The 15,091-nt window shown below is 39.5% G+C and overlaps 1 protein-coding gene across 4 annotated transcripts in view; it reads right to left on the bottom strand.

The window, feature by feature from the left end:
• The window catches only part of CNTLN (centlein), a 323,473-nt gene extending 315,666 nt beyond the window's left edge, over positions 1–7,807 (bottom strand). For 3 of the 4 annotated variants that reach the window (XR_007455010.1, XM_049618453.1, XM_049618552.1), the window contains exon 1: positions 7,312–7,806. Coding sequence is in view for 3 of the 4 variants with exons in the window: in XM_049618453.1 (XP_049474410.1) it covers positions 7,312–7,671 (360 nt within the window). In the remaining variant the exon portion in view is untranslated. Of the gene's footprint in view, positions 1–7,311 lie in introns of all 4 variants that reach the window. The other variant, XM_049618615.1, reaches the window with a different exon arrangement.
• Between the last annotated feature and the right edge of the window lie 7,284 nt (positions 7,808–15,091).

The raw sequence follows: 15,091 nt of genomic DNA, 5'->3' as shown, positions 1-15,091 counted from the left end.
CATTCTTTCCTTCCTATTAGAAACCATTTGGCTTTTTGCTGCCCAATTAAAAGAATTAAAAGACAGGCCCCTCTTACCTATGGGTATATGACTAAGTTCTGCCAACAAAATATGAGAACTATTGCTAGAAATCTTAAAATTAGACTTATGTCTACCAAACGTGTTACAAATAATTTTTCTCTTGTATCTTGTTGCATATTTATTTATGATGAAACATTTCAGAAAAGGGTAAGTTATTAGTTTTATATATTCAAATGTATCCATCTTTCCCATTATGGCTTATTGACTTTATGTACCAATTTTTCTAATCAGCCTTCTCTACTCAGAGATTAGAAATGTATCTACCTATGGGATGCCTGGGTGGTTCAGTTAGTTGAGCATCTCACTCCTGAATTCAGCTTGGGTCATGGTCCCAGGGTCATGGGATCAAGCCCCACTTTAGGCTCTGTGCTGTGCATGGAGCCTGCTTGGGATTCTCTCTCTCTCTCTGTCCCTTCCCCATTTGCACATGCACACGCACAGTCTCTCTAAAATTAAAAAAAATTATGTACCTATACTTTCTTATAAAATTTTTGTTTTCCTTTTTTAATGCTCAAATCTTTGATCTACTTTATTTACTTGTTTTTAAAGGACTTTTGACAGTCTGAGTAGAAGAGACTACTACCTTTCCTAAACAGTCCTATATATATATCATGCTTTACTTTATACCTTTAGAACCAAGAATTTAGAATTTGGGTATTAAAATAATTTGGGTTGGGACACCTGAGTAACTCAGTTCTTAATGAAGCGCCTACTGATTTCAGCTCAGGTCATGATCTCACGGTTCCTAAGACGGAGCCTTTGGTGGGGCTTCACACTGATAGCACAGAGACTGCTTGGGATTCTCTCTCTGTGTCTCTTTGCTCTCCCCCATTCTCTCTCTCTCCCTCTTTCAAAGTAAATAAATAAACTTAAGAAAGGAAAGAAGGAAGGAAGGGAGGAAAGGAGGGAGGGAGGGACAGAAGGGAGGGAAGATTTGAGTTAAAGACAAGAGATGTCACTATATAAATCACATGTCGTAACCTGCCTAGAGGGTAGTGAAGGTAAGAAAATATAAACTACGCAACATAATGTGCTCTAATATCTCTAGTTTTAAAAGGTATGCTGAGGAAATATCAAAATCCCTTCCAACAAATATTATCTAGAAATTTATCTTACAGCTCCCTTCAAAACAAAATAGGGAAGATTTACATGTATTTTCACCTCAACTTTTCTAACTAAAATATTAAGAAAGGTTATTATTGGGACACCTGGGTGGCTCAGTCAGTTAAGTGTCTGACTTCGGCTGGGGTCATGATCTCATGGTTTGTGGGTTCGAGCCCCACATCGGGCTCTGTGCTGACAGCTCAGAGCCTGGAGCCTGCTTCGGATTCTGTGTCTCCCTCTCTCTCTCTGCCCCTCCCCTCCTCATGCTTTGTGTTTCTCTGTCTCTCAAAAATAAATAAACGTTGAAACAAAATTTTTTTAAAAAGAAAGGTTATTAAGTAAAAATATAAAAAAGTAGGTTTTCTTTAGTTACTTCCACTTAAATAAGTTACTTCCGCTTAAATAAGTTATGACTTAATAACAAAGGACTTAGCTCTAGCACAGTTGAAGAGATATAGCAAGAAGTCAAAAAATATCTGATGAAAAAAAATCTTTACATCTTAATTTGTACATTTTTTCTCTTTTTCCCATTGTTGATAGTTAATGGTTATTTCACATCTCCTGTTCAATCTGCACCAAAGAGAAAGTAACAACAAATTCTTTTTTCTAATTTACAAATTTCTAAAGATGTTATTATTATTATTTTTTTAATTTGTGGTCATCAAAGGTATTCAGATTCCCTTTGTCACCTAAAAACACTCAAATGTATAAGTGATAGTTTATTTGAAAAAAAAAAAGCAAGTTCTTTTGTAAGTAATAAAATGTTATAAATGGATTGTGAGACTACCGTATTAGTTTTGTGACTTTTCCAGTTATTTATTTATCTAAATGTTTATTTATTTATTTTGAGAGAGAGAGCAAGCAAGGGAGGGGCAGAGAGGAGGACAGAGAGAGAATCCCAAGCAGGCTCCACACTGTCAGCACACAGCATGATGCGAGGGACTTGATTTCACCAACAATGAGATCATAACCTGAGCCAAAATTGAGTCAGACAATTAGCCAACTGAGCCACACAGGTGCCCCAAGTTTTTCAGTTATTTAATGCTGTATAATCTTCAATGTGGTTTATAGCTTAAATTACTAAAAAGACCCTCTTTCACATGCAAGAATAAATAAAGCGTCCCCCTAAAAACACAAAACTAATTGCCAAACTATTCCAGACATTATTAAAACAGAAAACTATTGCCAATCATATCCTCTTTATAGTTTCCCTTCTTTGGGGCACATAAATAGGTCCTTTTAAAATAATTTTAAAAAGGGGCACCTGGGTAGCTCAGTCAGCTGAGCGTCCGATTTTGGCTCAGGGCATGATCTCACGGTTCATGAGTTCAAGCCCCACATCAGGCTCACTGCTATCAGCCTGTCAGCACAGAGCCCGCTTCAGATCGTCTGTCCCCCTCTCTCTGCCCTTCCCCTGCTTGCACTCTCCCAAAAAACAAAACAAAAAGTTTAATTAATTAATTAATTAAAAATAAAGGGGCACCTGGGTGGGTCAGTTGGTTAAGTGTCTGACTTCAGCTCAGGCCATGATCATGTGGTTCATTAGTGTGAGCCCCAGCACTGGGCTTTCTGCTGTCAGCACAGAGCCTGCTTCAAGATCCTGTCTTCTCTCTCTGGCCCTCCCCCACTCAAACCTTTTCTCTCTCTCTCTCAAAATAAACATTTAAAAACTCATAAATTATTTATTCTTACTCCATAACTTTGACACAGAATCAAGTAATTTAAAATTTAAATTAGGGATACCCAGCTGGCTCAGGCAGAAGTACATGTGACTCTTGATTTGGAGTTGTAAGTTCGAGCCCCACATTGGGTATAGAGATTACTCAAAGAAATAAACTTTTAAAAATAATTTAAATTTAAAAATCCTACTCCTCATAAAGTTTATCAAATTCAGCCTATGAAAGAGTTGACTAAATGCTTGGAGATCTGAATCTAAATTATCTTAGTAGTGTATTGGTCTTGACTTTCACTTATCAGCTGACATGGAAATAAGTATCAACTTTAAAGACACAGACATCCAAAACATTTGTACTTTTTTTGTACTCTCCCAGCACCTAGTTTACTGTCTGGCAACCTAACAGGAGGAATGAATTCTACTGGAGGAATGAATTCAACAAACATGAAAACTATTTCCTATATTTAAATAAATAATTTGCCTATCAGAACCCAGGGTAGTCTCTCAATAAATTATTATTGTGAAAAATAATTGCACAAACTATTGTGCTAACACTGGTGAGGATTCTAATTATACCATAGGTTCTTAAATTTTTTTTTTCTTTATGAATGACTGGACAAGTTTTCAAAACACCTAAAAATCTAACAAAAAATATAACTGGCTAACTTCTCTGGTTATATATTCTTAATTCCAACATCACATACTTCATTAAATTTAGTTTCATCATTAAAGTTACATTAATAAACATATATTTCATTTGTTTCTTTTTTTTTTTTTTTTTTTTTTTTTTTTTTTGTAAAGCCTACATCCAACCTGGGTCTTGAACTCACAAACTGGAGATCAAGAGTCACATGCTCTGAGGAGCCTGGCTGGCTCAGTTGGTTAAGTGGCCAACTTCGGCTCAGGTCACAATCTCCTGGCTTGTGAGTTCAAGCCCCACGTCGGGCTCTGGGCTGATAGCTCAGAGCTTGGAGCCTGTTTCGGATTCTGTGTCTCCCTCTCTCTGCCCCTCCCCTGTTCACACTCTGTCTATGTCTCTCTCAAAAATAAATAAAACATCAAAAAAAAATTTTTTTTAAGAGTCATATGCTCTACCGACTGAACCAGCCAGGTATCTATCTATCTATCTATTGATCTATCTATCTATCTATCTATCTATCTATAATTTAAATGCCCTAAATAATTTTTTACCTTAAATTGATTTAGAGGTTTAGTGAATATTTTTGGATGCTGCTGAAAAAGGAAATAAGCTTTGAGATATACATACATATGTCACACTCAAATATATATGTGTGTGTGTATATACATTACACATATATAACATTACTTTTTCTCTTCTGGTATTCTACAAGTGCTGATAAATGTATATATACACATACTTGCAATATACTGAACTGCAAATAGAACACATTCTTGTCACAAGTAGAACACATTCTTAAAATATATAATCAAATTAAGAGTAAAGGTGGGTTCTAAATCAATGGACAAAGCATAAATGTCATGCACTTAAAATTGTTGTAGCACCCTTGAAATTTCATTAGGAAGAAGCTACAGTGGGAAGCTAATGTCTTATCCTCAGTAAGTCCAGTACAGACAGCTTTTCTCTCCACACTGAAGTTAATCATGTTTTCTTTAGCTACGCATTATATGTATGTTGCTTGCTAATCTGAAGTCATATAAAAAAAGCTTTTAATATTATAATCACATAGAGTTGGATGAGAAACATTTGGAACTGAGATAGCCTTCTTATACATGCTTATTCTGAGTAATTCCAGTGGGGTGGAGGGTCACATGGAACCACTCAAACTTTCTTTTTCTCCACCAAGTACATATAATTGAATTCCTATAAGCTAAATGTGGAAAAAGAACCAACTATATGAAGCCACTATTTATGATCAGAGACTAATTTGCAGGATTCTTTTCCCCCAAACTATACATTTGACCCATTAGTGTGTCAAATTAATTTAGTAGATTTGAGCAGTATTTTCTTAAAAAGTGTTAATTTAAAAGAAAAATCAGTGTTCATGGTGAACAATTAGGGTAAATATGATTTCTGAAATTCTAGTTATGCGTATGTTGTGCATACTTAGGTTAAGGTGAAAATGAACTTATTTTGGGTTGCGATTTTTGAAAGGTTTGAAAACCAGGGTTAATATTATATATTCTTGGGTAATGTGATTTATAGCTAAAGAAGTAGAACAAATCAAAAGGTGTAAAAGTGAATTTTAATTATTTAAATGCTTTTTTTTTTTTTTCTTTCAACATTTTTTATTTATTTTTGGGACAGAGAGAGACAGAGCATGAATGGGGGAGGGGCAGAGAGAGAGGGAGACACAGAATCGGAAACAGGCTCCAGGCTCTGAGCCATCAGCCCAGAGCCTGACGCGGGGCTCGAACTCACGGACCGCGAGATCGTGACCTGGCTGAAGTCGGACGCTTAACCGACTGCGCCACCCAGGCGCCCCTTAAATGCTTTTTTTATAAAACAGTTGGGAATTCAATTATTATTTCTCCTAAGTTTCAAACTGTGGTTTGACCACAGTTTTGAATGGGATACTGCCAATCTCATCTCACATTACTGGAATGCCTGCGATCATCTAACAGGGACAATATTACAAAAATCTCAAGAACCATCACTCTAGCCTAATTATGACCATCTCTATTCTTACATCTAGGCATCTACAGTGCCTAGAGCACTTTTATCATCTTCCTAGGCCATATATGTCCAAGGTCACAAGGGCCAACACCGTATTTGAAGCTACCTAAAGAATAGGAAATGGAGGGGCGCCTGGGTGGCTGAGTGGGTTAACCTCTGACTTCAGCTCAGGTTATGATCTCGCGGTTTGTGGGTTCGAGCCCCACATAGGGTTCCATGCTGACAGCTCAGAACCTGGAGCCTGCCTCAGATTCTGTCGCTCCCTCTCTCAGTCCCTCCTTCACTCACACTCTGTCCCTCTCTCTCTCTCTCAAAAATAAACATTAAAATAAAAATTAAAAAAAAAAAGAATAGGGAGTGGATTTGGGGGTGGGGGTCATTGGGCTGTTTCCAATAGAGTGAGTTCCTTACTCAAATCAGTTATAAAAAGTAAATATTTCAGCTCCTAAATATTTCAGCTGTAACTATGGCATATAGAGAGAGGGAAGGGGGAAGAGTATAGAAGTTATGGGCAAATAGCATCTTAGATTAGGACCTGTTAAAGTAACAAAAGCCTTTATCATGGGTTAACATCTTCAAACTATCCAAAGGTGAGGTGTGTAGATGACAAAATGTTTTAATTCACTGGTGTCTCTTATTTGTTCCTTTGCTCCTTATCCAGTAAAGAACAGAAAATCGGAAAATGACAAAGAAACAGTCACATAGTATTTCCCCAAATTGTTTAAGCAAATGTATATTCAATTTGAACAAGACTGTCCTGTTTTTACAGCCTTGACTCCATCAGCAAGGACCTACAAAAGGAGCAAAAGAATCCAATGGAACAAACAGAGAGAATGAAAATCATGAATTTTTACTAGTCTAAACTGATGACACTGTTCATAGTTACCTTGGTTTTTAGTAGTTCCTAACTGGTTCTATCTTGAAGACAGAGTGACTCAAACAACTATCGTTGAGTGAATCCCCAGCATTTATATCTCCCAACCCTGTCTAAAGGTTCTGGTAAGATCAGAGAAGAGATGGTGGTAAGGATGCAAAACTAAACTAAAATCAAACCTCTTTGAACATGAGTGCAGTCAAGCTATCTTTAATAACTCTACAAATAACAGGCAAGTAATTCAACAGAATCGATTTAGGAAATGCTTTTCACTGGCAACATGATATGAAAATCAAATTTCTCTTTCAAGGATACAGAATTAGTATAACTGATTAATAAACATCAAGCATCATCTATTATGTGTGAAAGTTCCCACCCCAAGACTCCCTAAAAATTACTGGTCTGTGTTTACAACTTAAGTTTAACTTGACTTAAGAACAAGTGTGGGTTTGAAAATTAAAAACAGGTTCTTTCACCGATGGATTTTATTTTAATAGAAGTGTTTAAACTTTCCTGTTCGATGTATCAACTCGTGGACTGCACTCCACTCCTCTCCAAGTACCACTAACAGTCACAACCAAGAACTTGGGCTTCTGGGGGGTGAGGGGGGTGCGACTACACGTTTTGGTGGCATTCAAGTGAACAAAACCAAACCCGGGCGCCGAGGCGAACCCTGCCCGGCCTGTCCGGGGAGGAGCGGGAGCCCCTGGTCAGGGAGCGGGGCGCTGCTACGTCCCCCCAGCACTAAGCAGCGGGCCGGGCTGGGTGTGGAAACCGGGAGGCAGCGCCGCTGGACGGAGATGGGTGGGTCCCCAACCCGCGCAGCGACGCAGCCTAAGGCAGAGGGAGAGGGGCGCGCCTCCCCACCGGACCGGCCCCGGCCGCGCTGTGTAGGGGAAAGGCCGGAGGCCACCTCGATACCTGACACAGGGCCAGCTCCTCCTTTAGGCTGCTCAGCTCTTCCTCCAGCAGCTGCGTCCGGGTCACCATCGCCTCCTCTACCGAGATGCCCTCTAGTCGCTTGGACCCCATGGGCGAGCTGAGGAGGGGAGCCTGAGCCGGAGCTGCACCCCCTGGCCCTCGCCGGCCCCCTGACCCTTCTTCGCCCCGCCAGCATATATCGTTTTTGTCCACGACGCCCTCCCGCACTGCATTCGCAAGACCCGAGGCCTCGCTGCGCACTGCGTGTACCACAGCTCCCCGCCCAACACGTGGGGACCAGGGACCCAACTGTCGCGCTGGGGGCGGAGGGAGCGGGGAGGGAGGCGAGCGCGCCGCCATGGCCGCGGCTGCTAACGGGTCAAGTTCCCTCTTGGAAACTCCACCTCCCCTTCCCCATCCTGGCGAGCCCCAAGCTGTGAGCCGCGCATGCGCGAGACTTTTCCCGCCTTGGCGCGCGGGGTCTCGCGCTCGCGGATCCTGGCCAGCTTTCCGCGGGCCGCGCGCCCGGCGCGAGCGTTAGGCTGCGCACGCGCCGTGGCCCAAGGGGTTAGGCCAGAAAGCTGTGCGCGCTACCCCGACGTGCCGGCCCGAGTGTTCAATTCCCATCGCCACGCCTTCTCGCCCACCTAAAACCCTACCCGCCACTTAGCGCCTAGCTTACATCCCACCTCTTAAAGTCTTCCTTGACAAGCCCCTAGCCCCAAATGATCCTTAACTGTGAATTCCTTCGCCTTCAAGCCCCCTGCCAACTCGTTTGTCACGTTTCATTGACCGCCCTGGAGTGTTAGTTACACAGCTAATCTCTCCAGCGCTGTTGTAAACTCCTTGAGGATCAGGGAATAAGTTTTACACTTAAGTGTTTTCTTCACACCCTTTAGCAAAACTGCTTTACGTACAGCTGACATCCAGCTGAGTGATGTCAGGGAGATGTGGAAAGCCTTGTGCTGAGCTGGGACTATCAGGCGGATTTCCCATTTGAATTATGATCCTTTGCGCACCCTTTGTCTTTTGCTTTGCAAGAGACATGATTTCCTTTAAGTTTTTATGGCAGCTTCTTTTAAGCAATTGGCTGACTATCAGAGCGAGTGTGACCCACACTGCCCCCCAGTTTGGGTCCTTGGACCAATTTGAAATCGGTAATTCGAGCTTGGTTAAAGAACTGAGATCAGCTTTCTGTGGCTCATCCTCTATCTCCCTCTCCCTCCCTCTCTCCCTATCCTTCTCCTTCTCTCTCCCTCCCTTTTTTTCTTCCTTCTTTCCTGCTTTCTTTATAAGCTTATAATAGACAATAACCTTCTTTTTCTTTGCCATTATAACACGTCCTACTTCTCTTGTAACGGATCCACGTTGAACTAGCAGTAGGGTTTTACCAAAGCTAGATGGCTTTCTTCTGCAGAAAGGGTTCCAGAATACATAGAGAGCTGAGGTAGGCAAAGGAGGACTGTGGAAACAGGGAGGTGACCACTTTAACTGATGACTGCTTCATTAATCAGAATTACTGCTTTGTGTGAGAATTTAGCTAGCACATGGAAAGACACCCTTCCAATTAGAATCCTGCTGAGGCAGGATGAGTGGGCTTCCTTCCCACTGAAGGTGAACACCTCACAAAATTTATAAAAGGATTATGTTAGAAAAAGTACCAAAAGCCTATATTAGGAGTAACTCCCATATTGAACATTTACTATATGCTGAGTCCAGGGCTAAATATGTTTCATATATGTACGTATTAAATCCTTACATTACTGTAAAATAGATATTATGTTCACTTTACTAGCGAGAAAACTTAGAGTTAGGAGATTACTGTACCCTGCCTGAAGTCCCACATCTGGTGTTAGAAAAGCTAGAATATGGATCCACTTAATTCTAAAACCTGTCTCTGATCTACCTTTACTCCATACCTGTCACTTGAAATACAGCATTACGTCTGAGCATATGAGATTTCATTGGGTTTAAGACTGAGAATTCTAGTCACAAAATTCACAAGTTTGGCATGAAATCATTATGAATGTACATTCTTAATAGCTATTTGTTATTCACTCAAAAGGGCATCATTTTATCCAATTATAGAAAGATTCTTCTGAAAAACAGTCAAATTTATTATGTTCAATAAATACACATTTAACTTAAAGAAGAATATCCTGAATCTATGGCTAGGTAGATAAGTTTTCTTCTTTTTTTGTTTGGCAAAATACACATAACATAAAATGTACCATTATAACCATTTGAAGTGGCTACAAATAAAATGTCTTGAAGTATATTCACAGTGCTAGGCAACCATCACCACTATCTAGTTCCAGAACATTATTCACCCCCCAAACCAAAACCCATGTCCATTGTTTACTCCCCATTTCTACTAACCATCCCACCCCTCAAGCCCCAGGTAACCACCAACTTGCTTTCTGTCTCTGTGGATTTGCCTCTTCTGAATATTTCGTACAAATAGAACCATGCAATATGTGACCTTTTACATCTGGCTTCTTTCCCTTAGTATGTTCTCAAGCTTCATCCATTTTGTAGCGTGTAGCAGGACTTCATTTTCTTTTAGCCAAATAATATTCCATTATATGCATATATCATAATGTGTCTATCCATTTTTCTATTGATGGATGTTTGGGCTATTTCTACCTTTTGCCTATTGTGAATAGAGCTGGTATGAACATTCACATACAGGTTATTGTTTGAACAGGTTAGTCTTGATTTTTTTGTATATACAGATAGGAATTGCTGGCTCATATGTTAATTCTATGTTTAACTTACTAAGGAACTACCAAACCGTTTTCTACAGCAGCAGCACCATTTTACATTCCCACCAACAATGTGTAAGAGTTCCAATTTCTCCACATCCTCACCAACACTTGTTACTGTCCCTTTTTTATGGCCATACTAGTGGGTGTGAAATGGTATCTCATAATGGCTTTGATTTACATTTCCCTAATGACTAATGACATTGATCACCTTTTCATGTTCTTTCATGTGCTTTTCATGTTGGACATTTATCCTTTTTGGAGAAAGGTCAATTAAAATCTTTTGTCCATTTTTTATTGGGTTTTTTATCTTTTCATTGTTGAGTGATAAGTGTTCTTTACTGGTATATTAAGCATAAAAAAAATTGCACATTTTCAGAAGGTACATAGGGAATTCTTTCTTGTATTATTTGGGAAAATGACAGAAACCTGTGAAACGTTGAATATTAACATTTGTATCTCAAAAAGATAAGTTAAAGATATCTAATACCATCTGAATAAAACTGTCCAAAACAAACAACAGTGTCTCTCTGGTGCAATTCTTTGTTCAAACGTTTAAAAATGATGATATCTGTTCTGCAGAAATTAATAATAAACACTGCTAGGACGAAATATATTAGAACATAGAAATACACAATTCTATCCATATCATTGTTATATAGTTGAAATATTGTGGGAAATGTGCAAGTCAGTATGATATTTAGATTGCATCTCTCATTTTAATTTTAAAAGTGTATTTCTATCTTTTATTTAAGAAGAGAAATGTATTAACAGTTTCTCAGCCTTGATGTTTCTTTGTTTCCAGAAAGAATGCCAAACTTTGAACATTTTTTTTTCTCCTTTACAGATTTGATATAATCTTTATTTGGTCAGCAGGATTTAATTGTTCAATTTTAAGCCACTAATAGGTGTTGGTAAGACCTTAAATATCATAGATTTCTTTCAAATCATTTTGAAATTTATCTCAGTTTTTAGGGTTTTTCCATATTCTTTTTTTTTTTTTTTAATTTATTTTTGGGACAGAGCGAGACAGAGCATGAACGGGGGAGGGGCAGAGAGAGAGGGAGACACAGAATCGGAAACAGGCTCCAGGCTCCGAGCCATCAGCCGAGAGCCTGACGCGGGGCTCGAACTCACGGACTGCGAGATCGTGACCTGGCTGAAGTCGGACGCTTAACCGACTGCGCCACCCAGGCGCCCCGGGTTTTTCCATATTCTAAGTGATTCAAATCTAGACTAGCCTGTTGCCTACCCCTTCAACATTAAAACAGAAACCCAATGATGAATGTGCCAATGTGACATTTGCATCAGCGGCAGACATACCTTGTCAGTCTAATATGTACAAATTGCATTGCACGAGTTAGTCAAAGTAAACCAAGAAAATTGTTTTATGCTTACAAACACTACAGTTTTGTTTGAGCAATTCCTGGCAACTATTGATTCCCTGATCAGTCTGAGAGCACTCTAAGTCAAGAACATAGGTATCCAATGATGACATCATCTCTTCCAGTTGTCCCATGTGATTTTCACACAGTTCGAAAATGATGACTTGCAGAGCTATGACAACAGAACTTCATTTTTCATTTTCGTCTTTGGTGATTATGTAAAAATTCAAAATTGTTTAAACAACTGTCTTTTTTCCCTAATAATAGACTTTTCTAAAATTATCTCCTAACTCCTGTGGATATTGTTCTGGGGGAAAAATAAACATACCAACCAACATGTATGTTTTAGGTTTGAGCCACTTTCTCAGCTTACTTAGCTCTACAAAATTTGGAATACAATCCCAAGTTCCCTGAGGAATTCAATTACTTCAGTACATAGAGCTGCATAGTTTCAGGCTGCTGTTTTAACATATGACCAAAGTGAAACAACACTCTACTTTTTTAGGCTTTCTTAATCTGTATTTCAGATTCCTCACCCCTAATAGATGGGATGGGAGACCGATAGCCTTGGATATTCCTTACCGTCAAGGCAATATTGCAAAAGTATTCCAGCCCTTCCATCTATTTTGTTCCTCTGGTTTCACCCTGAAGATGAAGGATTTCTTCCATTGCCAATGACCTGGTTTAACATCTGCCTTGATAATATTTACCTCTTCCCTACAGTATAATACAGTTTCATAGCACACATACACACACACACACACACACACACACACACACACACACACATTGGCTTTGGTCTTTTGTGATACTGTGATTTATAATAAAAAATATATATATTTGGTCTCTGTCCCCTTTCCCATTTCTGGCACAGGCCTCCTAAAACCCATGGTATTTCCTAAATGACGAGAGCTTAATGGTGTCTTTTTCTACATTAATAAGGTAAACTTTTGGTGAGGTGCCTGCGTGACCCAGTCAGTTAAGCAGTCCAACTCTTGATTTTGGCTCAAAATTCATGAGTTTGAGCCTGGCATTGGGCTCTGTACTGACAGCATGGAACCTGCTTGGGATACTGTTTCTCCTCTCTCTCTGCCCTTCCTCCGTGCTCACACATGCTCTCTCTCTCAAAATAAATAAATAAACATTTAAAAAAAATAATAAGGTATGAGGTACCTGGGGAGCTTAGTCTGTTGAGCATTCAACTCTTGATTTTGGCTCAGGTCATGATCTCATGGTCGGTGAGTTCAAGCCCCACATGAACTCATGCACACTGGCAGTGCAGAGCCTGCTTGGAATCCTCTCTCTCCCCCTCTCTCTTCCCCTCCTCTGCTTGCACACTCTCTATTTCTCTCAAAAAATAAATGAACTTAAAAAAATAAATAAGGTAACTTTTGGAATGGCAGCTGGTTGTCAGTGGAGCCAACTATATGATTAGAGGGTTAGAAATTTCAGACTCTGATTCTCTTCCTGCTTGGCAAGGTGATCAGTCAGAGTCTCAATAGGAAGTTGAAAGAAAACTCATCTCAAATACTTTGAGGAACAGTTAAAACAGAGACTAATTACAATGGTAAGAGTAGGATGGAAGGAGAGCCCAAGTGATAGTACAATACCTCAAGGCTAATCAAAAGGTGGGAGATCTTGGGGCGCCTGGGTGGCTCAGTCAGTCAAGCATCTGAATTCAGCTCAGGTCATGATCTCACGCTTGCCACCAAGTGTCAGGCCCGCATCAGGCTCTGGGCTGACAGCTCAGAGCCTGGAGCCTGCTTCAGATTCTGTGTCTCCCTCTCTCTCTCTCTGCCCCTCCCTCACTCATACTCTGGCTCTCTCTGTCTCTGTCTCTCTCTCTCTCAAAAATAAATAAACATTAAAAATATTTTTTTAAAAGGGAGATCTTATCACCCTAAACCTGAAGAGGTGAGGGAGATGGTACCAGTTAATGGTACCAGGGGACAGAAAGAACTGTCTATGCACAGAGAATTGCCTAGTGAGAGGTACACACCCAAGAGAGAGGGATCCAGGGGAACAAATACTCACACCTCACTGTTTTCCCGTATGCCCATCTCCTATGTTCCCCACTGGCTGAACCCAAACATTTCTTATCCAGCAGCCTGCCAGGACACAAAGTAGGATAGAAAAACATCAAGAGACAATCTGGAGGGACAAACAGAAGGTATTCAGCTTGAGTCCAATATAGCTAATAAGCAACAACAGGGACCTAGTCTGACTAGCATTCTGTTTATAGCCAATATATGATATAAAGTAACAACTCATATTTTCTCATGGCAGCTGGTTGGACATTACAACTTACATGTCCACAAAGGAGAAAAGGGTAAATCACATGTTATAAAGAGGAAACAGAATCAAAAGTTAGGTAAAGAGTTCAGGACTTGTGAACAGAAAAGCACCAAAGGACTGCATCCACTTTCTTTATTGCCTTCCCATTCTATGTTAAAACTCATTTCCCAGAAATTCGAGTCCACTGTCTAATTCAACTATTTTATACATATATATATATATGTATAAAATCTTGGGCTGTGAGTTAGTTGTTCTTTGAGTGTTCCACAAGATGAACAAACATTTCTAAAAAATTTTTACTTGATAAATGAGCAATGTCTTCCAATACAAGTAGTAAGTACAGGACATCGAATGTCACATGATCACAACTGAGCCAATGGTTCTTCTCTCTCTCTGTCTCTCTCTCTCTTTCTCTCTCTCTCTCTCTCTCTCTCTCTCTCTCTCTCTCTCTGCAGGATTGTGGGTGATGTCAACACAATGTCATATTTCTGCAAAATCCTCAAAATGAGGCAAAACCAAGTCTAATTGGATAGGTTCCTCATTAAAGTTGCACGAAAAGAAAAGATTCCATTGAGCCAATAGATAGCAGTGATTCCATTAGTGATAGTGATAGTGAAAGTCGTCCTACACAATAACCCTCCTCTCACTCCCTCACACCAGCCACGAAGTTTTTCAAAGGGAAGTGCAAACTAATTTCTTTATTTTTCTTTATATTTTGTATTTTCTTTATTATTTTGTATTCTATAACAGTACTGTAATCATTTTTCTATGAATATTTTTGGGTTGTGGAATAAATCATCTGAGTTTCCATTATTTCTTAAGGGGAAATTCACTTTGATATACAAGTGCTTTGGATTATAAGCAAGTTTCCAGAATGAATTATGGTCGTGAGCCAAGGTTTTACTATATATATGATATATATTCATAGCAATATATATATCATATATATATTCTAAGATAATATTATTCAATTTGCATTTTGCATCTATTTTTGTATTTCGCATCTCTTTTATCACATTATCATTCTTACATTTCATACATGTATGGTTTATATCACTAAATAGATTATAAAATCCTAGAAGGCAGAAAATGCCTCTGTTTTTTCTATATGCCTACCTGTATACCTGTATTTCTGTGTCCCCATCACAGTGTCCTCAAATAGGAAGCATATGAGAACTGTCTCTCAACTAGCTTCCTATAAGCCACAGAAACACTTGCCTTCAGCAATACCAGACATTCCCGATGGTCCTTAATTATATCACAAATTAGTGGACATTGTTTTGCTGTGAACAGGGAATATTTTTATGGATTATATGCTATTAAAGTTAATATCTG

This window comes from Panthera uncia, chromosome D4, assembly GCF_023721935.1.
Source record: "Panthera uncia isolate 11264 chromosome D4, Puncia_PCG_1.0, whole genome shotgun sequence".
Classification (NCBI taxonomy): Eukaryota; Metazoa; Chordata; class Mammalia; order Carnivora; family Felidae; genus Panthera; species Panthera uncia.
The sequence above is the reverse complement of the archived record's forward strand: the minus strand, read 5'-3'. Positions and strand labels throughout refer to the sequence as shown.